General features: G+C 54.4%; 1 protein-coding gene across 4 annotated transcripts in view; it reads left to right on the top strand.

Annotated features, from left to right (window-relative positions):
* IGF2R (insulin like growth factor 2 receptor) overlaps positions 1-23357 on the top strand; it is a 91348-nt gene that overhangs the window by 7804 nt on the left and 60187 nt on the right. For 2 of the 4 annotated variants that reach the window (XM_058660502.1, XM_058660391.1), the window contains exon 2: positions 11360-11499. In XM_058660502.1, the coding sequence (XP_058516485.1) occupies positions 11360-11499 (140 nt within the window). Of the gene's footprint in view, positions 1-2045; positions 2168-11359; positions 11500-22739; positions 22854-23357 lie in introns of those variants that run through there. The other 2 variants (XM_058660313.1, XM_058660442.1) reach the window with 2 other exon arrangements.

Genomic DNA, 23357 nt, shown 5'->3' with positions numbered 1-23357 from the left:
TGGCTGCCACAGCGGTAGCCATGTGGAGATGTGGGTTGCTGTCAGGGGCAGGGTACTTAAATGGGTCCTGGAAAAATGGAGTTAGAAGAAATGGAGTTAAAAGTTTACTTCAGTGCGAAACATTTTTTGAAATCCCATGCATAGGTTTTTCTAGTCAGATTTACGCTTTGAAATTTGGTCTCTGAACCCACGGATGTTTTCTCCGTTGCCCGCCATTTCTGTGAGCAGTCTGAAGATCTTTTGTATGCATGGATTTTTTTTTTTTCTTGGCACTGAAATGAGCTCATGTTTTAATTCCATTTTCCACGAACTTGTTAAATTCTCTGTGTGTGTTTTCAACCCCCGCCCGGACTATGCTCAGTTCTTTTTTTTTCTCCTTGGGCCAGGTTTTCTAGATTGTCCTGTTTTCTCGGGGTTTCTGTCCTGTCCCACATTTGTTGCCTCCCCCCCTGCAGCTGTGCGGGAAGCAGTTGTTGGAACTTGGCTATAAATTATTCCCTGGGAGACGGGGGATGGGCAGGGTGTGCCTGTGCAGCAGGTCCTCACGTCCCAGGGCCTACTCCATCCTCCCCAGTGAGCGAGTGCGCGCCAGGAGGCAGCTGCTGAACCCCCACTGTTGGCAGCGTGGAGTGGCCTACGTGCCATGGAAGATCTGTACTGGCTCTCACTTCCCTCCAGGGGAGAGGTGGGAGTCAGTTTTGGAGTCCACACCCCTCCCCTCACAGGCCTGGGGCAAATCGCAGAGCCCCCGAGGTCTTCCTTCCCTTCTGTGTCAAATCTGGGATGCTGGCGGGGGGATTAGGCTGGGCGTGGGAATGCGAGCGCTTGCCTGGCCTGCGCTCAGCGGCCACAGATGTGCGGGTTCCTGGCCGCCTCACCTGTGAGTGGAGCCTGGTGCTGCTGCCTCCAGGCAGGGGTGTGGGGTGGCAGCCTGTGCCATGGTGGCCAGCCACATGGAGGCTTCACCTGGGTCAGGCCTGGCCTCGGTGTTGCATTGCTTGCCCAGAGCTTTCTGCTGTTTGATGAGGTCTTAAAACCACTGATTGCGGCTTCTTCGGGCTGCTTTGCATGTACAGATCTGACAGAGCTGTGTAGCCTGCAGGATTCTGCTCAGCTGAACCCCACCTCCCAGCCCATGAACAGCCTCGAGGTTGATGCTAGGAGGTGCGGGTCTGGACAGGTGCCAGGAGCCGTCTGCAGGCTGGGTTCTTGTCCCTTCCCGCACTACCCTCCTGCCTTCAGTGGCAGCTCCCACCATCCAGGTTAAGAAGAGCACCTCCTTGTTTATCTTTTGGGGAGTTAGGCTCCCATGGAGGTTCAGGCATAGGTGCTGGATCCCTGGGCTGCTGCCCAGTGGGCCCCGGAGGGACAGGATGTGACAGTGGCTTCTCAAGTCCCCTTTGCAGTACAGCTTAAACCGGCCGCTGCTGGCTGGCATTCCGAGGTGCATCAGGAGCCTGTTTTTGACTTTGTGCCCACCTGGGCTGAGGGCTGGTCCAGGGGAGCCCTGCATGGCCTGGGGGACATCCCAAGCTCGTGAGTTCCTTGCCCCTTCAGTCAGCTGGAGGTCTTTGGGGGCAAAGGGGTCCTGCTTTTCCTTCACGCATGCAGGGGGCAGTCCTTGCTACCCAAGCATGCTGAGCAAGTTCCCGTGTTGTGGAGGACTCAGAGGGACCCCAGCAGACTTAAGGGATGTGAGGGCTGTGGGGAGAATTGTGGAGGGGTCTCTCCTGGTAGGCTCTGCATGGCTCTCAGCCACCCCTCTGCCCACTGACCTGGGGTGCCCATATGGGAGTACGGTGGTGGGTTTGATGACTGTGGCTGCGTCTTTATCACCTCTGCCGCCAAGTCAGTTCCCTGAGTAGGAGAGCCATTTCCTCCTTGTGTCCCATCCACCCCCGCTCCCCCACCGGCAGGTGGAACTCCTGGCCGTCAGCATGAGGGGTCCTCATGACAAGGTGGGCTTCCTGGCAGTGACAGGGGTGAGTCTGCAATGAGTCCTCCTCACTGTGCCCTCCAGCTGTGATGCCTCTCAGAGCAGGCGGCACTGTTGAGTCACTTGCTAGGCCTCAGCTTGGCATGATCCTGTCCCAGAGGGGCCTGTGGTGGGTGGGTTGAGATGGGGCTGTTGCACGCCACCCTGAGGCTTGATGCAGAAGCAGAGCAGGTAGGAAGTGAGGAGGGTCCCACGTGTCAGATGTGGGGGCCAGAGAACCTGCTGAAGAGACCTGAGAAGGTGGTCTGGAGAGTGGCTGGGGTCTCTGCAGTGACCCCCGGCCCTGTTCCATCTGCTGCTTCACTCCTCAGATGGTCACAACAGCCAGTGCTGGGCCAGGTTGAAGCTAGGCTCCAGGAGCTTTGTCTATATCTCCTGCGTGGGTGGCAGAACTCAAATACTTGAGTTGTCTTCTGCTCTTTTACTTGAGCCATTAGCAGAGATTTGGATCAGACAGAGAGTAGCCAGGATAGAAGTCAGTAACCATATGGGATGCTGGCGTTACAAGTGGTGGTCTTGTGCCATAGTGCTGGCCCCAGGGTGCAGCCTTTTTTTTCCCTTGAAAGATTTATGTATTTTTGTTGGAAGGAAAGGCAGATTTACAGAGAGGGGGGAAAGATTTTCCATCTGCTCGTTCACTCCTGAAATGGCTGCAACAGTCAAAATGGAGTCAGTCGGAAGCCTGGAGCTTCTTCTGGGTCTCTCATGAGGGTGCAGGGGCCCAAGGATCTCAGCCGCCCTCCACTGCCTTCCCAGGCCATAATCAGGGAACTGGCTGGAAAGTGGAGCAGTTGGGATACCAACTGCTGCCCGTATGGAATGCTAGTGTCCCAGGTGGTAGCTCAACCTGCTGCCCCAAACACCTGACCCATCACCTTCAGTGCCTCAGAAGTGAGTGCCTACTGTGGGAGACTGATATAGAGCTGATTGAAGTCACCGTATGAGATCCCACCCACTAGGGAAATTGCCCCTTGGATGGGGCAAGAGGAACAGAGAACTTAAAGAAGCTTGGTGTCTGTGTGTGTCCTTCCCTGGCTGGCAATCTGGCTTTGCTCAGCCCTGGGTGCTAGTTGACCTTGGACCCTAGCTACCCGCATGGCCTTTGTAACGCTCCCGGCTGCGTTGCCTGTCTAGGGAGAGGCCACCACTCCCTGCAGCAGGGACCCAGGGGAAGGGCTTTGGTCTGAGTGGGTTCTCTTGTGGAGTGTGTGTGTGTGATGTATGTGTGTGCTCTGTGGAGTACATGTGAATGTGTAGACTGCACGTGGTGGTGTTAAGTGATTTTGTCTGATGTGGAGGGTGTGTGATTTGCCTGCTTTGTGCGTGTGTCTGTTAGTGATATGAAGTATGTGCTGCCCTGTGGAATGTGTGCTGTGTGTGTGCTAATGTTTGAAGTTATGTGTAGGGTAGGCATTGGAGTGTGATATGTGGAGTGCATGGTGGGAGTATGTGGAGTGTGTGGTGCATGTGTGATTGTGTCCCATGCGGAGCATGTGTGATGTATAGGTTTCTGGCACGTGGAGTGTGTGTGGTATGTGGAGTGCATGGCAGGATGTGGTGTGCATGTGATTGTGTCCTAAGTGGAGGGAGTGTGGTTGTGTGAGCGTGGAGGGGTCTTCTGCCAGTAGAAACCTGTCCCACCTTCCTCTCCAGCATCCTGCAACCATCCTGGGGCAGGCCATGGTGCATGGGCAGACTGTCTATGGGCCCAGAGAGAGCCCTGGCACTGCCAACCTCAGCAGCGGAAGCCTCTGGGCTCCTGCTACCCTCCAGGACCTTGTGGGTCCCTGGCCATGCTGGGAGAGGAAGCTGGGGCTCACTTGCCCATGAGGTGGAGGCTGGGGCCTAGGGGCACTTGCACTGTGCCCGTGGGAGCAGCTCTCCTCCCTGTTAGCCATGCCACACCCGCTCATGGTGCCTGAGGCTCTGCTGCCGAGTTGAGCATGTATTGTGACCCTGGGCAGCCAGCTGGCTTTCTGCTGCCAGGACCTCCTGATGGGCACTACCCAGGAGGAAAGCTGGCACCTTTTTTTTTTCCAGGTCCCGTATCTTTATCCACAGCTTTGTGGGTTTGTTAGAATAGGAAGTGAAGTACTTCCTATATAGGCATTGGTCATGCTTTGTCAGGCTCATGTGCTCCCAGCCCTGGGTCAGGGGACAGAGTCACCATGCCAGATCAGATGCTTTCTTCCACCACGTTGGTGGCAGCAGACCATTGTTGACCGCAGTGAATGCTGTGTGCCCATGTCCCTGATGGGGACCCTGTCGCTTTCCACCCTCCCCCCTGGCCAGCTCTTCCCCCCTCACCCCCATCCTTCTGAGTTTGGGAGACTGGCCCAGATTTTTGAAGGTTAGTGGACTGCAAAACTGTCTTGACAGTGATAAAGGGCAGTTGGAAAGCCACGCGATTTCTTGAGTGTTTTTTTGGAGGGCTTGGGCACGTGCCCAAGGGAGGAAGATCGTGTCGGTGTTCAGGTTGTAATACTGTGTGCTCCCTTTGTCCACAAAGGCTCAGACCGGCTGCTCGCTCCCTCGATTTAGGCTGTATGAATTTTGATAGTTTATCACTAGTTGAGGGTTTGTTTTTCAACCCCCTTCTTAAGGAAACTGAACGATGAAGTCACACACACTGATTTATTTTATTGCAGATGCTGCTGTATCTCTTGTCCTGCTTTATATGCCAGTCATTGTAGGCTGGTCATAAAATACGTGATAATTACATGACTGTTCCCATAACCTTAAGACTCACAGGGAGAGAGCAGTGAGGCGTATTTCCACAGTGTGAGGAGGAAAGATGCAGTCACAGTTGAGGGAGATGTTTCATGTTGCAGATAAGGAATTGAATTTTCTAAGACTAGTTTAAAAAAATATTTTTTAATAGCCTGTATTGGGCCATAGGACTCTGTATTCCTTATTTTAGGTGTTTTAAAATGAAGAACTTTGTATCTTCACTGCGTTGCTGTCTTACAGGCATTTGGGAGTGGTGTTCATCACCCTAACGTAGACCTCAGTCACATAGATCAAAACCACCGGACAGCCGTAACCTATGTGACTTTAATTTTTCTTTCTCTGTTTTTCTGTGTAGTTGAGACTTACTGCGTGGAGCTGACTCTGCAGTTCCCCTCACTAAGTTTCCCACCCGTGGGCAGGCTGTAGGCTGGTTTCATTTGCTGCCCGCTTTGTGCAGGCTCGGCCAGCTAGCTGTAAGCAGAAGCATGGCTGGGAAGGTAGGAGCTCCCTGCTGTCTGTGGCTTTTCACGCGTTACGGGAGAGCTTCCTTCTCACTGGTGATCTGCCAGCCATCACCTTCCAGGACGCTGTCAAACAGACCCATGAGTTCCATGAGCCCCCATGTGCAGCTCCGGTCCTCCTGGATGGACACGTGGTGCTGAGGTTGGAGGGAGGGGCTCACCAGTGTTCAGCTTCCACGCCAGTGGGGGAGTTGAGAACTCACCAGATTTCACTTGAAAATCACAGGTCTTGTGAAGTTCTTGACTGAGGGTGGGACTGCCGACCCTCCCCCATTTCCTGCAGGCTCAGTTATTGATGGCCCTTGCTCTGCTGAGGGGGTGAGGGGTGGGAGTGTTAGTCTGCATTCCTTTGCGGTGGGCTCTCGGACCAGCGGGGGAGGGAGGGAGGGAGCAGGCAGGCGGTGGGCAGGAGTCTGTCTGATAATGCTGGCCAAAAGCAACACCTCTGTTGTTTGATAGTTCAGAATGCAGAGAAAAGCCGAACTAGGCTAGGAGGGTACAGCAGCAGAAGTGTGAACTTGGGGGAGAACTTGAACTAGAAGGTGAGTGTGGCCTGTAGGTGAATGTCCCAAGAGTTCACAGCTTTTCCTGGGAAACCCTTTGAGGGAAATCAACCTGGCCCCCCCAGGCATCATCGCCAGCCGAGAGCAGGGCGTGACTGCATAGACAATTGTCGGCATGAAAAGCTTCCATTTTATGGAACCAAACTATAGGTGGCTGGGTGATAAAATTGGAACTCTGAAATCTTTATGCTATACAGACTTTTTTTTAAAAAAGATTGTATATTTATTTATTCATTTGAAAGAGTTACAGAGAGGAGAGGACCGAGAGCAAGTGAGCAGGAGCGCTCCCATCTGCTGTTCACTCCGCAGATGCCGCAAAGGGTGGAGCTGGAAGAGTCCAAAACCAGGAAGGAGCCCGGAGCTGCTTCTGGGTCTCACATGGACAGATCCCAAGCACTTGGGCCATTAATACTGGTTTTGTAGGCACATTCGCAGGGAGCTGGATGGGAAGTAGTGCAACCGGGACTCTAGTTGGCACCCATATGGGTGGTGGCTTCACCCGCTATGCCACAGTGCCAGCCCAAGAATCTGTGATTGTAATGGCACTTAACTGTGACAAGTTGATTTCAGTTTTTTAAGATGTTGAGAACCAGTGAGGCAGTTTGCTGCTCGGGCTCCAAGGGACATGGGCTCATTGCCGACCCTGCCTCCCTCCTTACGTAGGTGATGTGTGAGCCCTCTCAGCAGGACAACCTTTGCGTTCAGGAACTCAGGAGAGTTTAAAGCTGCCATCTGGAACAGGGACACATGTAGCTGTGTGCTGTGGGTGCATCCCTCTTTTATCAGCTGCATTTTCTTCTCAGCCTGCCTGCACTGCATCCTTTTAAAGAATTATTGGTTACTTTATCCGAAAGGCAGAGAGGAAGAGAGAGGCTTCACCTCTGTTGGTCGCTCCCCACATGCCTGAAACGGTCCAGGCTGGGTTAGGCTGAAGCCAGGAGCCAAGGACTCCATCTAGATCTGCACGAGTGGCAGGGGTCTAAGTGCTTGAACCCTCATCTGCCTCCCTGAGTGTGTCTGTTGGAAGCTGGGTTTGGAAGTCAGGTACCACTCACTCACCCCGGGCCATCAGTGATATGGGTGCTGCAGTCTAACTGACAGTGGGTGTCAGGACGCAGAGCAGTGGTGCAGCAGGGAGGGGTTGGCAGCCTGGGGGTGCTGCTGCCGAGCAGAAGGTTTAGCAGGGCGGTGTGCCAGCCACCTCCTGCAGTCACCGACTCTAGGTGGCCGCAACTCTTAGGCTCCTTTGAGAAATGGATTAGGAGGTTTTGGGTGCAGGAGAGGGACGTTCAGCTGACTACGTTTTACGTACTGAAGGATGAGGTAGAATAGCAAAGTCTGAGAGACCTTTCTGCTGCTTTGCAAAGCTGAGCTCCTTGCACATGGAGTTTTGCACCCAGCTGCTTGCTCTGAGGATGTCCCACACGTCCTGCAGTATGGGGACTCTGGGCAGGGACGCACAGCTTCCCCAGGGCCCCTGCAGCTCATCCTGCTCCCCCGCCCTGGGTCCAGCTGCTGTCCCTTGGATGACGTGGAATGTGGCAGAGGGTCAGTGAGTTGGAAAGCAGGACTGCACTGTGTGGTTGGGTGGGGTGTTTGATTTTCAGGGAAATGTGCACTGGGCGGGCTTTCTTAGCTCTCCTGCTGCAGAAGTTGCTGATTATGCAAACACATCTAGAGTGTTCCCTCTGTGTGTATGTGTGCATGCATGCACGCACACTGTATTTCCACACAGTTTGCACATATTTTTCTCCCACAGTCTTGTTTCTTGCTAAAAATATAAAATTAATATTGCAGCTTAGTTTTCTCTTTGATTTGTTGATCTTGTTCTTTTCACGCAGGGTCTTTAAGTCTTCACTTGTGTAAGTCCGAATAACCCTGATCTCAGATGCAGGCTGTCTGAGACTCTGGCCGGCCTGACCGTTAAGTGAGCCGTGCTGGTGTGGAACACCCTCCCTGATTTTGGCTGTACATACTCATTCTGGCTAGGGAAGTTTCCAGCAGACAAATGTTCAGACAAAATATTATTAATCCCTCAAAGAGGCCACTGCATTTTATGTAGCCTGTAATACTTTTATTGCTGCTCAACCCAATCTCAGGCTCCGTAATAACATGGTGCTTTTAAACCTTACCATCAATTTCTTGTTAAGAATGACTTGAGCCTAGGCTGTTCTGGTGACTCGACCTTCAGTTTGGCAAGACATTTAGAATCATCTGGTTTGCAACATAGAATCTATTTGCTTCTTGATTTAAGAGACACAGAGAGGGGATGGGGAGGGAGAGGCGGACAAAGAGAGCTCTTCCACCCACTCATTCACTCCCCAAATGCCTGCACCAGTTGGGGCTGGGCCAGACTAAAGCCAGGAGCCCAGAACTCAATCTGGATCTCCCACGTGGGTGAGCCACCGGCTGTGGCCTCCCAGAGTGTGCCTTAATAGGAAGTTAGATTTGCTGGGTGAAGGGGGTGGTGGTAGGGACCAGGACAGAAGCCCAGGCACTCTGATGTAGGATGTAGACTTTCCAAGTGACAACCTCAAGGTCAGATGTCTATACCCCCTGTAACATGAATCTTCAAAAAATGCTATTAAATATTCACATGTCTTTCCAGTTCCTTATTGTGATAGTCTTGTAACAATCTGTTTACTCTAACCAGAGTTACATTGTCTATCAGACTACATAACACTGTTTGGAACAGGCTTCTTGAGTTTCTGGAAAGATCCTGTTGCTGCCAATACTGGATGCCAGGCAGGTGTGTTTCAAGGCAAGGCAGAGTGACCACTTGCAGGGGCCTTGCTAATAGCAGTGAGGAGGTGCCCTGGGACCTTTCCTTCGCCTTCCTGTGATGTGACCAGATCCTGGCACCCTCCCTCCTGTGTGCAGCCCCATGGGACTGTGAGCAAGGTGCCAGCCAGGAGGAGAGCTGCCGCATGCTATGCAGCCTGGTCACCCCCAGTGTAAACCCTCAGTGTTCAGATCCTTAAGGGTATCCACCCTGCCAGTTCCCAGCCACTGTGACTGTGGAAGACTCAACCAGACAGATAGGAAACACAGATGGAGGGGAGACAGTCATCCAGCAGTATGTCTTTCTAGCAACTTTGACTTCCAGGAAATCCTGGCTGTGGCCCTCATTTTGCTGTTTTCCATTTGTCCTCAGCTGGGCTCTTTAAAATGCCACCTCTGGAAGTACAGCAGGGGCTGTCCTATCTGCTGGAGAGCACAGCGTGTCAGGGCCCCAGGTGGCCGTGCTCCAGCTGACTCACTCTGAATGGTAGCTGTATCTACCCCGGCACAGGCCTTGGATTGTGAAGTCGGCAGCGGATGCCACTGCCAAGGCGCCCAACCTGCTGTCGAGTATTAGGGACAAGCTTAGTCACTGCCTCCTGCCTGAGAGAAGAGGATTTCCCCACAACCAGGAGGGTCTGTGATAGAAGCCTTTTGCCAATACTCCTCAAATGAAAGCTCCCACGTTTGTGTTCTTGGAGCAATCTGCAGCATCTTTACCAGGCCTTGCTTTGCTTGCTGAGTTCTGCAAGGCCACCACGTGAGCTGCCCTCCCTGTGCCCTCAGTGTCAGAGTGTCATGACCAGCTGCACTGCATCACCCTCCATTCTGTTTCCCTGCTGTGCAAGCTCAACTGCCTGGCTGGCCTGTCTGCCGGGACTAGTCCCATCCCCATCCCCCAGTCCATCCTGCCTCCCCCCAGGTTTCTCTTCTTGGGGAGTCAGGCCTGGGGCAACCACTTAGAAGTGTTCTGGTGTCAGACAGCCCGTCCGTCCAGGATGGGCTGTTTTGTCTTGGCAGGCTCAGTTCAGCAGGTGGCATTGCCTGCTGCGTTCATTTTTACTCTCCGCCTTCCCCACTGAGACGTGCTTCTGCTATCAGCCGGTTGGCTTGATTGTAGGCTGTGCCCCCTCACACCTTGCAAAGTGTAGGAGAAACACATGTGAAACACATGAATGAAGGGTGGCCAGAGTACAGGAAACAAGACCCGACCACGATTCTCCCCGTGCCTGGCCACCCTTGGGTTGTTTTCTGTTGTGTTCAGTCATGCTGGCCTTGGGAGGTGGCTCTAAGAAGTGGCTGACGAAGGAAACTGTTGAGTTGCGCCTGGCTCAGCTCCAGGCCGGCACTGAGCTAGTACCCCAGCCTGTCGTTCAGGTTTGTAGCAGCTTGCAGGCTGTCTGGGGAGCGTTCGTCACCCCACCGGAATGCTGTGGGTGCTTCTGCCCTGCGGCTCTTGGCAAGTTGCTGTGATGGGTCCCCAGCCCCAAGTCTGGGGGAGTCCCCAGCCCCTTGTCTGTTGTGACCCCCCTCCATACCAGGGCTCTTTTGGCTCCTTATGGCAGGAAGGGATGGTGCCTGGGAATTCTGTGCTAAGACCTGCTGCTGATGTCCGATGGATGGGCACTGTGGTTGTTGTTGAGGGAGTCCTGGCGTAGGAAGGTAGACTGCTAAGTGTTGAGTGGGGTTCACCCCAGGTCACCTGCAGCACCCAAGCTGGCTTCTTCGCCACGCTGTCCCCTTCCTGTAACAATTCATTTTCTCTACTCATGAACTCAATGGTACAGACCTGGTAGTTTCAAGGAAGACAGGTTTTCCTTGGTCCACACTCTAGTGCAAGGTTGAGGGGCTGTCTCTGGTAGCGCCTTCTTGATTGGCACAGTCTTAAGGTGGTACGGGTTGGTGTGGCATGAGACTGGACATACCCACAGGGTGTATGTGTGTGTGTATGGGGGGGTCTCTTTCCCCTTATACAGAAGTACCAGATTTAACCACCTCCTGCAGACCCCACCCCTGCAAGCCTGTGATGGGATTAAGTATCCACCCTCATAATAGCTCCCAACCAGGATTAAATGGGGCTGTGGAGCCTTGAGGAGCTCTACCTGCAGACCACAGCACCTCCTCTCTGCAGCACTGTAGGGGGCTCCGAGCTCATGTTGTTTTGCCTTGCAGAGGAAGTGCCCTCCACCTTACCCCACCACCACACTGTAGAGTGGGCAGAATACTGCTGGGCAAGAGTGGGGCATTGAGAAGACTTGCTTCTTCAGAAAAGCACATGGACCATCTGGTTAGCGTCTGTGTGGCCAGAGGTTTGAATTGGTCTCTGTGCTTGACTTAATGAATCCATGCAAGGCAGATTTGGCGTGCGTTTTGAGTCAAGGAAGGCCATGATTCACTGCGCGGATGTGAGCTATGGCTCTTTCATGCCTTAACTGATGCATATTTATTTGATGGTTATTATTATTGTTGTTTCTAATAAGGAGGTGAAAGCCACCCTTTGGCTTCGCAGTGCTGCACTGTGATTGGGAAGGCTGCCATGGCGGCCGAGTTGTGGAGCCATTAGCGCCGGGATCTCCACAGAGCGGGTGGCAGCCACCCCTGCCCTCGCTTCCGGTCAGGTGGACATACTTGACATTCGCATCCTCGCCAATGAAAATGTCTCCCCGTTTGTGGTAGCTTTGAGCAAATATGGTCCGGCCCTGAAAGCAGAGAGAAGTTTGTTGGCAGACCCAGGACGGTGACGAGTTGTTTTTTTTCTTCCTTTCCAGTCATACATGGGAAGCCGTCGATACCAAAAACAACAAGCTTTATAAAATCAACCTCTGTGCAAACATGGCCGCCACCCCCTGCGGGCCAGCCACTGCCGTGTGCATGCATGACCTGAGGACGGAGAGCTATCGTTCCGTGGGTGAGTGAGGCCACCGCTGGGTTCCTGATGGGCTAGGCGGGGGGATCCTGGTCTAGCCAACGTCAGACTCTGTGTGTGTGTGTGTGGCCATGCACGGGACTGTGGATGTGTCCAGTGTGTCCAGTGCTCGCAGCTCATGTTTTAAGGAGAACATGGCGGTGCTTTGACTCAGTGGATAAGGAAGAGCTCTCCTGTGTGTGCTTCTCCCTCCTCTCCCACACTGACCTGCAACTCTGCATTTCCTTCTCTCCCTCTTCCCCGCTCTGGGGTCCTCAGGGCCCATCCCCCTCCTCCTTGGGCCTTCCCCCCACATTCCTCTGTGGTGTTTGATTGATTAGCCTCTGGCGGGAGGCTTCCTTCACAGATGAAGTGGTCCCGAGGTCTTGCAGGCTCAGAGAGAGAGGCGGGCAGAGGGAAGATTGTTTGTGCAGGGGTTCGGGCCGGGCTCCCGATCCCTATTTGGGCTGTTGGCTTCACTCAGTGGCGTGGTGTGCCCACTGGAGGAGCTGGGGCGATTTACTCTTCATGATCTTTTCGGGACTGCGTGGAGGTGCCACGGCAAGCCTGGTGGCTGGGGCTTTTCAGATTTTCAAAAAACGCAAAAGCTACTTTCCACCTTGGCTTTCATGCTATGGGCTGGTGAAATCATGTCTTGGAGTTTGTAGTGGTAGATTGCAGTAGAAGATGAGGGAACCCCCAAAAAATTCACAGAAAATGAAATAATAAGGTGTTTATTGTGGTGTAAAATAATTTTGATAATTGTGCTTTTTTTTAACTTATTTGGAGAAGAAAGATAGAGACACATATCCCACGTGTTGATTCCCTTCTCAGTTGCCTGCAACAACCGGGCCTGGGTCAGGCAGAAAGCAGAAATCAGGAATTCAATGTGGGTCTCTCACGTGGCTGGCAGGGACCCAAGGCCTTAGCCGCTAGCTGCTGCTTCCCTGAGTGTGCGTTTGCAGGAAGCGGGACCCGGGCACTCTGATGTGTAATGCCAGGGTCCCAAGCTGCAGGCTAACCCTTGCACCAAATGCCCACCCTGTGTGCATAAAGTTTTAAAATACATGTGTATTATGTGGTCATTCCCAAAGTTTGTGGAAATGCTTATTAGGAAAAACTGTACATGGATTTCAGAAAAACTTTTGTACCAAAATGAACATATCCCTTAATTCTGATTTCCACGAACTTTTTGAAGTACTGCCTGTAACATAAGGGACTGATGTGGGGTGCAGATAAGCCATCAGGATGGTTTTGGATCAGCCTTGCTGGACAACATGTGAGTGTGGCAGGCCCCGCCGGCCACACGAGCTGGCTTGGGAGTGGGTCTGCTGCAGATTCCCTGGGAGGGGGTGAGAGCAAGTGCTTGTGCAAAGCATGGCCCGTGGAACAAGAAAGGTGGCTTAAAAGGGGCGAGGCCGGAGGTAGCTGGATTAGTAAGAGCTATGTTACAGGTCAGGTGGATGGCGACAGAGTCAGCCCCTCACAGGGTCGTTTTATCTCTAAACACATGCCACGAATGTCTGTCCCTGAGTGTGTGGCTCCCATGCGGGAGAGTTCCAGCCCTGGTAGCCATTGCTGCATTCCTTCAACTCCAGAAAGTGCATGTGTGTGAGAGAGAGAGTGACATGAACATTAGCCTAGGAATAGTATCGAATCAGGTCTCACCTTGCACATTCATGTGAACTCTAAGTGGGCTGTGCATGTGTGTGCTAGGTCTCCTGTTTTTTTTTTTTTAAGATTTATTTTTATTGTAAAGGCAGATTTACACAGAGGAGAGACAGGGAAGGCTCTTCTAGCCACTGGTTCACTCATCAAATGGCCACAACAGTTGGAGCGGAGCTGATTTGAAATCAAGAGCCAGAAACCTCCCCTGGGCTCCCACATGGGTGCAGGGACCCAAGGACTTAAACCATTCTCCAATACCTTCCCAGGCCACAAGCAGGGAGCTGGAAGGGAGGTAGAGTAGCTGTGACACGAACTGGCACCCACATGGTATGCTGGTGTCACAGGGTGGAGGATTTCAGTCTTGTGTTTCTAAGTGGAGCTGCCTTCGGAGGCACACGATCTGTTCTAGTCATCTTAAACTTAAGCCGTGCAAGGGTCAAAGGGCTGGGCAGCTTGGCAGAGGTAGTGTGGTTGTAGGTCTGAGTGGGGTGGACTCCAGAGCCTGTGGGCACTGCAGGGCTTGTCGGGATGTGACTCACAGAGGCTAAAACAGGAACCAGGACGGGAAACCCGAGCAGGCGGCCGACCGAGAGACTGACTTCTTATGAACTTACTAGAAAGGGAAAAATGTGAACTTTAAAACCAACCACAAGGGCTGGAACACCCCGTAGATCAGAGGAACGGAAGAGGCAGTGTAAAAATAGATCCAAATATGCACACACAGGAACCTAATACGTAACCAAAACCCTGGGTGTAATTAGTTATTTGTCTTTTAGGAAGCACAATTAGACAACTCTTTCCCCCACCTCCTTCACATCACAGAGCTGTGAAAATCTGAAAAGAAAAAAGACAGTAGAACAAGACGGGGAAACATTTCTGGTATAATAGGAATAGAACCTGGAGGGAACTTTCTTGGGGAAGCCTGGAGTGTAAATGAGAAAGCTGCTGGGTGCACCCGCTTTGGTGGCGCGGGACCCCCGGAGACAAAAAAGACCACCACAGGCTAGGACGATATTTCCAACCGAAGTCCTACACGCTGTTAGGATGAGAGAGGGAAAGACGACCGGGGAAGAAACAACGAAGTCCAAGAACGGGCAGTTCAGGACCAGATTGCCCCCCTGCCCCCAGTGCACGGCTAAGCCGAGAGAGCGGCTGCCTCTCCTGATTGAATTACCAGGCGTGCCGGTGGCTGGGCCATGGGCTCCAGGCCGGTAGCCTGCAAGGGGCATGTTTGTCTGTTGCTGTAGTCAGATGGGTGTCTGCAGCCCCTTTGGAGGAGATAATTGTCGATACGCATTTTCTGTGCTAATGAACAGATATTAAGATCCCCTCCCCCCACGCACACTCCACCTCTGATTTTACCAGTATTTGCATTGCAGATTGAGCATCCCTAAACCAAAAATCAAAACTGAAAGGCTCCCAGACCTGAAGAGTTTTTGTTTTTTTTTTTTGAGGGATTTGGAGCATTAATCCCACGAGTGGAAAATTCCACCCCTGATCTCATCTGGTGGGTGAGAAACAGCCCACAGGTGTGTGGGAAGTGGGATTAAGGCTGCCTCGAGTTCTGTGTCTGAGGCACATGGGAATTCTCTGTGTGGAAGTGGGCCTCTTCTCAAACCATCGCATTTCTAAATATCCTAAAGTCAGAAAAAAAGAGAATTTGAGCCTTTTGAAGACTTGTGGTGCCAGACATTCTGGAAAAGTCACTTAACTTGTACTTTTAATGTCAGAAGTCCCCCATCAGTTCATCCCTAGGTACATGATACTACATGTGAGCAGATGAATTTACCAGAATTTGGCAATCATCGTTGTGGGGTCTGTGAACAGCATTTGCTCCCATTCGCAGCCTAATTAATCATCTTTTCCACGTTTCGCAGTGATTTATGTGTCATATGTATTTGATTTCCTTTTTATGTACTTCAGATGCATGTCTGATTTTAGCAATTAAAACTTCCCAGCACCACAGTAATTGTTAAAAATTTAAATGCACAAATAGGAGAAAGCTGAAATTGTCATAAACATTCTGTAAGTTTGTCAGGATTGTAAACTAACTAGTGGCTCAGTCAGAGACTTGGGGTTGGAATGATGATGTTAAACATGGCACATATATAAAAACATGGAGTGTATTCATATCACTCCTCACTCATCTCTGGGAATTCTGAGCGCCATGTTCCCTACAGGAAGCGTGTCACCTGCCGGTTTAACTGGGGCAGCGTGCACGCTGGGGCATGGCCGTATGAAGGTGCTCACGTCGGAGCCATGGGGTCCTGGCTGGCTGTGGGTAGTGGCCTGGGCAGGGTGCCGTGGACTTGACCGTGGTAACCGTGCACAGCGCTGTCAGGTGTTGTGGGGAACCTGGCCTCTGACGCGAGCACACGTTTATATGACCCGATTCTCAAAAGCCTCCCGCAGCCGCCCAGGTTGGTCACAACATGAAAGCTTTTGTCCCTTCAACTCTGTTGCATGTGAAAATAACCTTTCCCTTTTTAGCCTATTGTACCCCTTCATTTTCTTAAAACTTGTGTTGGCTGTTTGAGACAGCGGTTGTGTTTTGGCAACAGCTCATGGTTTTATATGATGTATGGTCTCTCCTGGAAATGTCTGTTAATGCTCAAAACAAATTCTGATGACCTACTTTCATGAATGCAGGAAAAACCGAAATAATACTGCACATGGATTTTTGAAGAAAAAAAAAGTTGTGTCAAATATACCAGAACCTTCTGACTGGTGATGGTTCAATAAGTTTTATTCTTTTCTCTGATTTACTTGACGAAGTCACATTTATGAAGATACATATGTAGTTTATAGTTTAAAAATACAGTGAGTTGTTACTACTCATTTATCATAAATAATTGACTGCCAGCCCTTGTTGGTCATTGCTGTTCGTACTAGAAATGAGCTAAATCATGGAAGCAGATAAAATCCCTTTTCTTGGGGCACTTACATTCACGGGGAGACAGTGGCTTGGGAGTCTTTTGGACTGTGAGGCATGCAGTGCGTGAGGCAGGGAAGGGGGTGGGGAGGTGGTGGGCAGGGGGCTCTGGGGAGGGTTCTGCAGGCTAAGTGTTGCTGAAAGCGTGAGGCCTCTGCAGGGCCCTGGTGCTCCAGTGGCTCAGCGTGGGGGTGGGGGAAACCCAGGGACAGCAAGGGCAGGAGTCTCCTTTACAGCCTTAATAGAAAGCAGAGCAGAAGGGGAAAAAAAAAAGTGAGGCTGTAGCTGGAGGTAAAGCTCACGCTGAGGCTGCTTGGTTAATGGGGTGGGTTCACACTTGAACAGTACACAGTGTGTATGGAAGGAAATGACGCAGTGGTGCCGGGGAGACGGCCAGTGAGGCAGCACAGAGAGGCTGTCTGTCTGTCTGTCTGTCTGTGGGGCGCTACTTACTGCACAGCCGAGTGCAGCTTCTACATGAGGGCTGCCTCATGGCCTCCGTGCGCAGGCTTGCCTGGCAGGCGCTGCATGCGTGGCACGGAGGGCACTCACTTGCAGGGCTGGGTGGCCTGTGAGTCCTTAGGCTCTGACCCATGGCCTGGGCTGTGTTCCTTCATCTCTGGGGATGAGACTGAGGCGGCTCTGAAAGAAAGGGTTTGCTGAGCAGGTTACAGACACACTGGCCAGGGAAGCACCTGGCCCCACAGGAGTTTGGTAGCTCCCCGTGGCAAGGCTGGAGGGCGGGCAGGAAGCGGAGCCGTGAGAGAACTGGGGAAAGGAAAACCCGCAGTGTAGACATTGAATGACAGTCAGTCGCTGTATGGGGTGAGAGAACGTGGGGTTGGGCGTCTGGAGCTAGGATGACCGTCCAGCAGGTCAGGGACTTGTGCATTCTGGGTTGGGTAAGGCTGGTCATCCAGCACGTTCTGTGTGCTCAGGGATTGATGGTCCCTGGCTGCAGGGAGGGAGGTGGTGCCCCTGGGGTTTTGAGTCAAGGTCTCAGGGCCTTTAGGAATGTGGAGTGGGCTTGTTGGTTTCTGGCCTGCAGCTGTTAACTGATTAACTTCCGTTATCTCGGCCCCACTCCACTCTCTGACACTTGTCTTTCAAGTTAGGACGGCTGATTTCTTTCTTTCTTTCTTTCTTTCTTTCTTTCTTTCTTTCTTTCTTTCTTTCTTTCTTTCTTTCCTTCCTTCCTTCCTTCCTTCCTTCCTTCCTTCCTTCCTTCCTTCCTTCCTTCCTTTCTTTCCTTCCTTCCTTCCTTCCTTCCTTCCTTCCTTCCTTCCTTCCTTCCTTTTTTGGTTCCCCCTTTTTATCTAGAGCTAGGATACGAAAGCTCTAGGGTGCATCCCATGTGGCTGGGAAGGCTTCTCCTGGGAGGCCACTTCCATGGAGAAGGGAAAACTGCTTGTTGGTGATGGACAGACTGTCTTTTTAGCCAATTGGGGATGACAAGATGGTGGTAGAAAGGGAGGGAGGGAGAGAGAGAAGACATGACGTGCAGCCAGGACCACATTGTTGCAGTTGCACGTTCATGATATGGCCGCCCTGTCTCTGGGTTGGTTAGAAGTCTGAGCTGGTTCATCAGCACAGTGGCGCTGGGAAGTACTTCCCAGTCAGTGCTGGTCCTTTTCGCCGGAGTGGGCCGTTCTGCGTCTCGTCTCTTCACCAAAACCACCTTCTTTTGGCACCAGTAGGCAAACCAGAATTTTCCTGGAAGACAGAACACAGTCAATTGAAGGAACACTTGCAAATGATTTCTCCTTTAGGGCTGTTACATTTTTGCATTTGGGCCAATCTATAGGGTTGGAGGAGGCCTGGGAAATAGTCCTGTGGTTGTTCACTTAGCCACACTCCAAACCAAGGGCCAAATTAGTAGGTTGAGTCCCTGAGAAGCTTAAAAATTTGGCCAGTCTATGAGCTGCATCCAGTGCCGTGCTTCTCCTAAGCACACGAACCTGGGAGTCACAGGGTGGAAATCGGGGAACCCTGGGTTACAGGAGCGTTTAACCTTAAGTTCTCGTTGGAATCAGTGGAAGTCTTTGTGAAGAATTTGGAAGTGTTTTTGCTTTATCCGTTAATTCTGCTTTAGAACATGGGGTGTAAGTTTTGTGTGTTGGGGTTGGCCAGTTCCATTTTCTGACCTGGCTGCTTCTTAACCTGTTTCCTATCAGGCTGGGCTGGACCCTGACCTGGGGCAGCAGGCGCCTGTTTGCTTCCTGGGGCTGTGTCACCAGCAGCTGCGGTGGTCACTGTTTCTTGCCAAGAGTGAAGGTTTCAGAAGAAGGCACTTAGCTTAGCATGGCAAATCTCACGGGGCCCGCTGTGGACCCTGCCCTTGCCGTGGAGGGGGCTGTGTCCCTTCGCCTTCAGATGCCACTTCTGTTGCCCAAGCATGAATCAAAGCTCTGAAGCCAAGGGTTCTCTGAAATAAAAGGATTTCTTGAGCCAATACAGACACGGGCCAGGAAAGGAGCCACTCTTGGGACAAGTTCCCCTACTTGCAGCAGCCAGGGTGCTTAGCAACTGGAAGTCTAGATGGAGCTATGAGCCAAGAACATTTTATGACAAAATTCAGGAGAGGAAAGTACGAATGGTTGTAGATAGGAGGGGCAGGAGGACTTGGAGCCGGGAGGGTTTAGGACAGAGAGCTGTCCATCACGCACTTGCTTCTGAGTGCGTGAGACTGAGGGCTGAGTGGTAAGCAGGCGACAGTACCTGTGACCCCAGCGTACCAGCAGTCTACACAGAAAATGCCTGTCATGAGAAATCCGCACGTGGATCCCAATTCAGTTTGCCCTGAAACAAACTTCCTTACTTGTCCCAGCGTGTCTGGGTTAGGTTCTGGGTAAAGCAGCCTGAGTTCTTCCCAAGTCAAAGCAGCTTCATGCAGCAGCGTGGCCGTGAGAAGAGTGAAGTCACGGAAACCTCACAAAACATTTATGGGGACAGTGCCCCAGAAGAAGCAGGTTACCCAGGGATAGCGTACTTTAAGAAGGGATGTGGTGGTGCCAAGACAGCCACCTTGTCCCGCAAGGGAGAAGTTGACATTGTCCACCCCCTCATTGGACAGGACTAATGGCAAGCATCAGAGGTCGTAACCCATCTTGCAGATGCTGCAGTGGGCGCATCTGACCCAATCCCGGTGGAGGAATGAAGGTGGAGCAGAGTCCCTGCTCAGCCGCTGCTGAGACTGCAGGCAGGGGCAGGGCTCCCAGGGGCTACCGCCCGGTGGTTGCAAGAGCCTGCAGGTTTCTCCAGAAAGGAACAGGAGATGGAACTGGGACTTTGCAGGAAGATGGCAGTAAGCCATGCCTCTTGGGGAGGTGGGGCAGGGGTCACTCAAGGGAAGCAGAGCAGAGGGAGAGGCATTCTGCAGGGCATGCTATGGAGGGACAAACCCTTGCGTATTAGGAGAGTGTTTCGAGAAGGCCAGACAAGGCTTCGCCAGGACTCTGCCCACGACAGCACTGTTCTCATCCAGCAAGACTGTCCGGCCAGAGTCTTAACGGAAATCATGCGGTGTCCACCCTGCGGCCTGATGGCTCTCCTGACATTTTTGGTTCTTCTAATCTAAATCCTTTAAAGAAAGGATGCCCATTTTTCTCCAGCAAATCATGATTAAAAAAAAAAAAAACTTGCCATGCTTTATGTTCCTAAAATTCTCAGTTCTTCATGGAGGGACCAGTCAATATCATGATGTACAAGAGCAACTTGGACTTGAGGGAGTGTATACCAAGAAATAAGCCAGCATTTGCCTTTAATGTCTTTCCACGAACTTTTTAGAGCTCCATGGATGTTCCTGTGCGTGGGACATCTGTTCAGTTTAGTCTCGGCTGTGACCTCTTTTGGTTCCCTGGTGCCTAAGACATCCCCATCTCCCCATTATCTGTGGTTTGGAGCAATGTCCATGACGTTGGGACCCGCTGGCAGGGGAAGCGACCTGGAGTTCCAGCTGAGAGACAGTGAGGGTGGACCCGGGTAATCCTGTGACCTGGGCGTGGTGTGGGGAGGCCTGGGCAGCAGGGTTCAGGAGGCGTGGCGGCCTGAGGCCTGCCATCGAGGCTCGGCCCTGGCGAGTGCAGCCTGCAGCGCTGGGAGGCACAGCGTGGTGTTCTCAGCGCTGTGGCCTGGCGCGCTGCGATCGGGCTCGCCGAGCTGGCGGGCCTGGCGAGCCCGGAGTAACGGGAGGCGGGCCTGACGGGCCTGGCGAGCTCGGCCTGGCCCGGAGCCCTTGGAGGCGCGGCTGGTGGGCCTGGCGAGCTCTGAGGCACGGTTGGCTGTCCTGGAACTCCGAGTGAGCATGACCTGGCTTGGGGTGCTTAAGGTTCTTGGGTGTACAGCTGCGCGGCTGGTGGGCCTGGGGATCCTGGGGATCTTGGCCATACAAAATCGCGTCCAGCGGGCTGGAGCGCTCCGAGGCGGGGCATTCCGGCCATTCTAGCTCGCGCGGGCCCGGAGACCGCGGCCGGGCAGGGTCTGCAATGTTCTGAGGCCCCGCTGGCAGGTGGCGATGCCGGCGAGCGTGCAGCGCTGGCAGGCGCGGCTGGCTTGGACCATGGAGGCGTGGCCTGGAGGTCAGCGTGGCAGGTGCGCCTGGCGCGTCCAGAGCGCCGCCTGGTGAGTGCGGCCGGTGCAACCGGGAGCCGAGCGATGCGGCCGGCCAGCGGGTCGGCTGGGCGGTCTTAGCAGGTGTGGTCAGCCGAGAGCCCACTGCTGGGGTCCGCAGCGGTGGTGGCGCGGCTGGCTGTCTGGCCTGGTGATCCTAGGAGTGACTCCTGTCGACTCCTCTTGTGGGGCCTGGCACGCACCAAGGAGCGAGTGGTGGGGCTTGGTGGTCCCAGCAAGCACAAGTCAGGTCGGCACGTGGGGTCTGGAGTACACAGACAGCAGTCCAATGTTCGGTCGGGCGGTTCCGGCAAGCCTGGTTTGACGAGCTCGGCCGAGCCCGGTGAAGCTCGATGGGCGAGCCCAGCCGAACCCGCCAGTGAACGGTCCCAGCGGGCCCGGCTTGGCGAGCCTGGCGAGCTCGGCCGAACCCGGCCGGCGGGCATGGCGCACTGCCGGCCCGGGAGCGCCCTCTGGCGGGTCCGCCCGGTGGCGCCCGCGCTGGCAGCCAGGGCCCGCCTCCCGGCCGGAAGCGCTTGCCGCACAGCCGCCCTGGCCGCTCCGGGAGCCCGGCAGCGCGGCAGCCCGGCAGCGCGGCAGTCCGTCCGAGTCCACCACGGTCTGCCCTAGTCCGCGGCAGTCCGCCCGAGTCCGGCAGTCTGCCCGAGTCCACCTCAGCCCGCCTGAGTCCGCGGCAGTCCGGCAGTTCAGTGGCCCGAGCCCGGCAGTCCGTCTGAGTCCGCGGCAGTCCACCCTGTTCCACCGCAGCCCGGCAGTCCGCACGAGTCCCGCATTCCGGCAGCCCGAGCCTCAGTCCACCCCAGTCCGGCAGCCCGCCCGAGCCTGGCAGCCTGAGCCCGGCAGTCCGGCAGCCCGCCCGAGTCCGGCAGCCCGAGTCCGCAGTCCCGTGGTCCGCCCGAGTCCGGCAGCCCGAGCCTCAGTCCACCCCAGTCCGGCAGCCCGCCCGAGCCTGGCAGCCTGAGCCCGGCAGTCCGGCAGCCCGCCCGAGTCCGGCAGCCCGAGTCCGCAGTCCCGTGGTCCGCCCGAGCCCGGCAGCCCGAGCCCGGCAGTCCCGTGGTCCGCCCGAGCCCGGCAGCCCGAGCCCGGCAGTTCCGCAGGCCGCCCGAGTCCACGGCCGCGGCAGGCCGAGGAGGCGCAGGAAGCGGCCGAGGGAGTGGGGCGTGTTGCCGAGAGTGAGCAGAGCCTCCGAGTGCCTTCCGCTGGAGTCCTGCGGACCCTCGGATACCGATCCCACAGACCTTCCGGGTCTCGGGTGCGGGGCTGAAAGGGGCTCCCCTCGGAGAGCCGGAGTTGTGTGGGGCGGGGGCTGCGCGACCTCGGCCCTCGGGAGGCGCCGACACGCCCACGGTGGGCCGGGCCTGGAGGAGCTGTCCTCGGCTGGACTGCGCACCAGATCCTGGAGGACCAGATGCTGGAGCGCCGGGCCCCCAGCCCACGCCCCGGCACGCCCACAGTGGGCCGGGCCTAGGGGAACTGTCCTGGGTCCTGGAGCGCCACGTCCGCCCCAGGCCCCACCCCCGACACGCCCACCGTGGGCCGGGCCTAGGGGAACTGTCCTGGGTCCTGGAGCGCCACGTCCGCCCCAGGCCCCACCCCCGACACGCCCACCGTGGGCCGGGCCTAGGGGAACTGTCCTGGGTCTTGGAGCGCCGTGTCCGCCCCAGACCACACCCCCGACACGCCTACGGTGGGCCGGGCCTAGGGGAACTGTCCTGGGTCCTGGAGCGCCACGTCCGCCCCCAGGCCACGCCCCGGCACGCCCACGGTGGGCCGGGCCTAGGGGAACTGTCCTGGGTCCTGGAACTGTGGGCGGAGTTGTGGGCGGAGCTGCGGGAGGGGTTGTGGGTGGAGCTGCAGGTGGAGCTGCGGGCGGGGCTATGGGCGGAACTGCAGGTGGAGCTTGGGCGGGGCTGCAGGCGGGGTTGTGGGCGGAGCTGCGGGCGGGGCTGTGGGTGGGCAGATGGGCAGAACTGATAAAGTGAGATTTTGGCCGAGCCCGGTGAATGAGAAATAAGTTGGAAAAGACCTGGAGTTTCTTGGGCGGAAAAAGGATGATTCCGGCAGACCTTTGCGGGCGCGCGGAGGAAGAACCGCTGTGCCATGAGCCTGAGCTGCACCCGGACCTCAGGTGTGTGTGTGTGTGTGTGTGTGTGTGTGTGTGATCTGACCAGGTCCCTTCCTGGATTCCCGAGGACGCCGCTTCTTTCCTTATTTGATACAGTGAACTGTGTCATCAATAGCACCTTGCCTGTTTCCTCAGTCATTCTCACTGTGTCTGCTGAAATTAATCATGAGCCCCTGTGTGTTGTGGTTCAGATTGCTGGCTCTAATTTCAGGAAAACTGTGTATATCATTTGCATAATGCAAGGCACACATGCTGTTCCTCACTTTCCAGCACCCACGTGTTAAGGTAGCATCAAACTACTGAAAACCAGCTGTTTCTGTCTGCTGTGGTTTATGCTCCTGCGAGCTGCCCACCGCTCGCTCTGTTGGCGAGCCAGACTGGTGCCATTGGGAGGAACACCCAGTCCTCCTCATGTCTTCAGTTATGGAGGGTGTACCTCGTGTCCCTGCACACATTCCTGAGAGTGGAATAACTAGGTCATAGGGACAGGGATGCCAGATTCCAGGA

The sequence above is a fragment of the Ochotona princeps genome, chromosome 1 (genome assembly GCF_030435755.1).
Source record: "Ochotona princeps isolate mOchPri1 chromosome 1, mOchPri1.hap1, whole genome shotgun sequence".
NCBI classification, from domain to species: domain Eukaryota; kingdom Metazoa; phylum Chordata; class Mammalia; order Lagomorpha; family Ochotonidae; genus Ochotona; species Ochotona princeps.
Note: the sequence above shows the minus strand (reverse complement) of the source record. Positions and strands in the feature narration are given on the sequence as shown.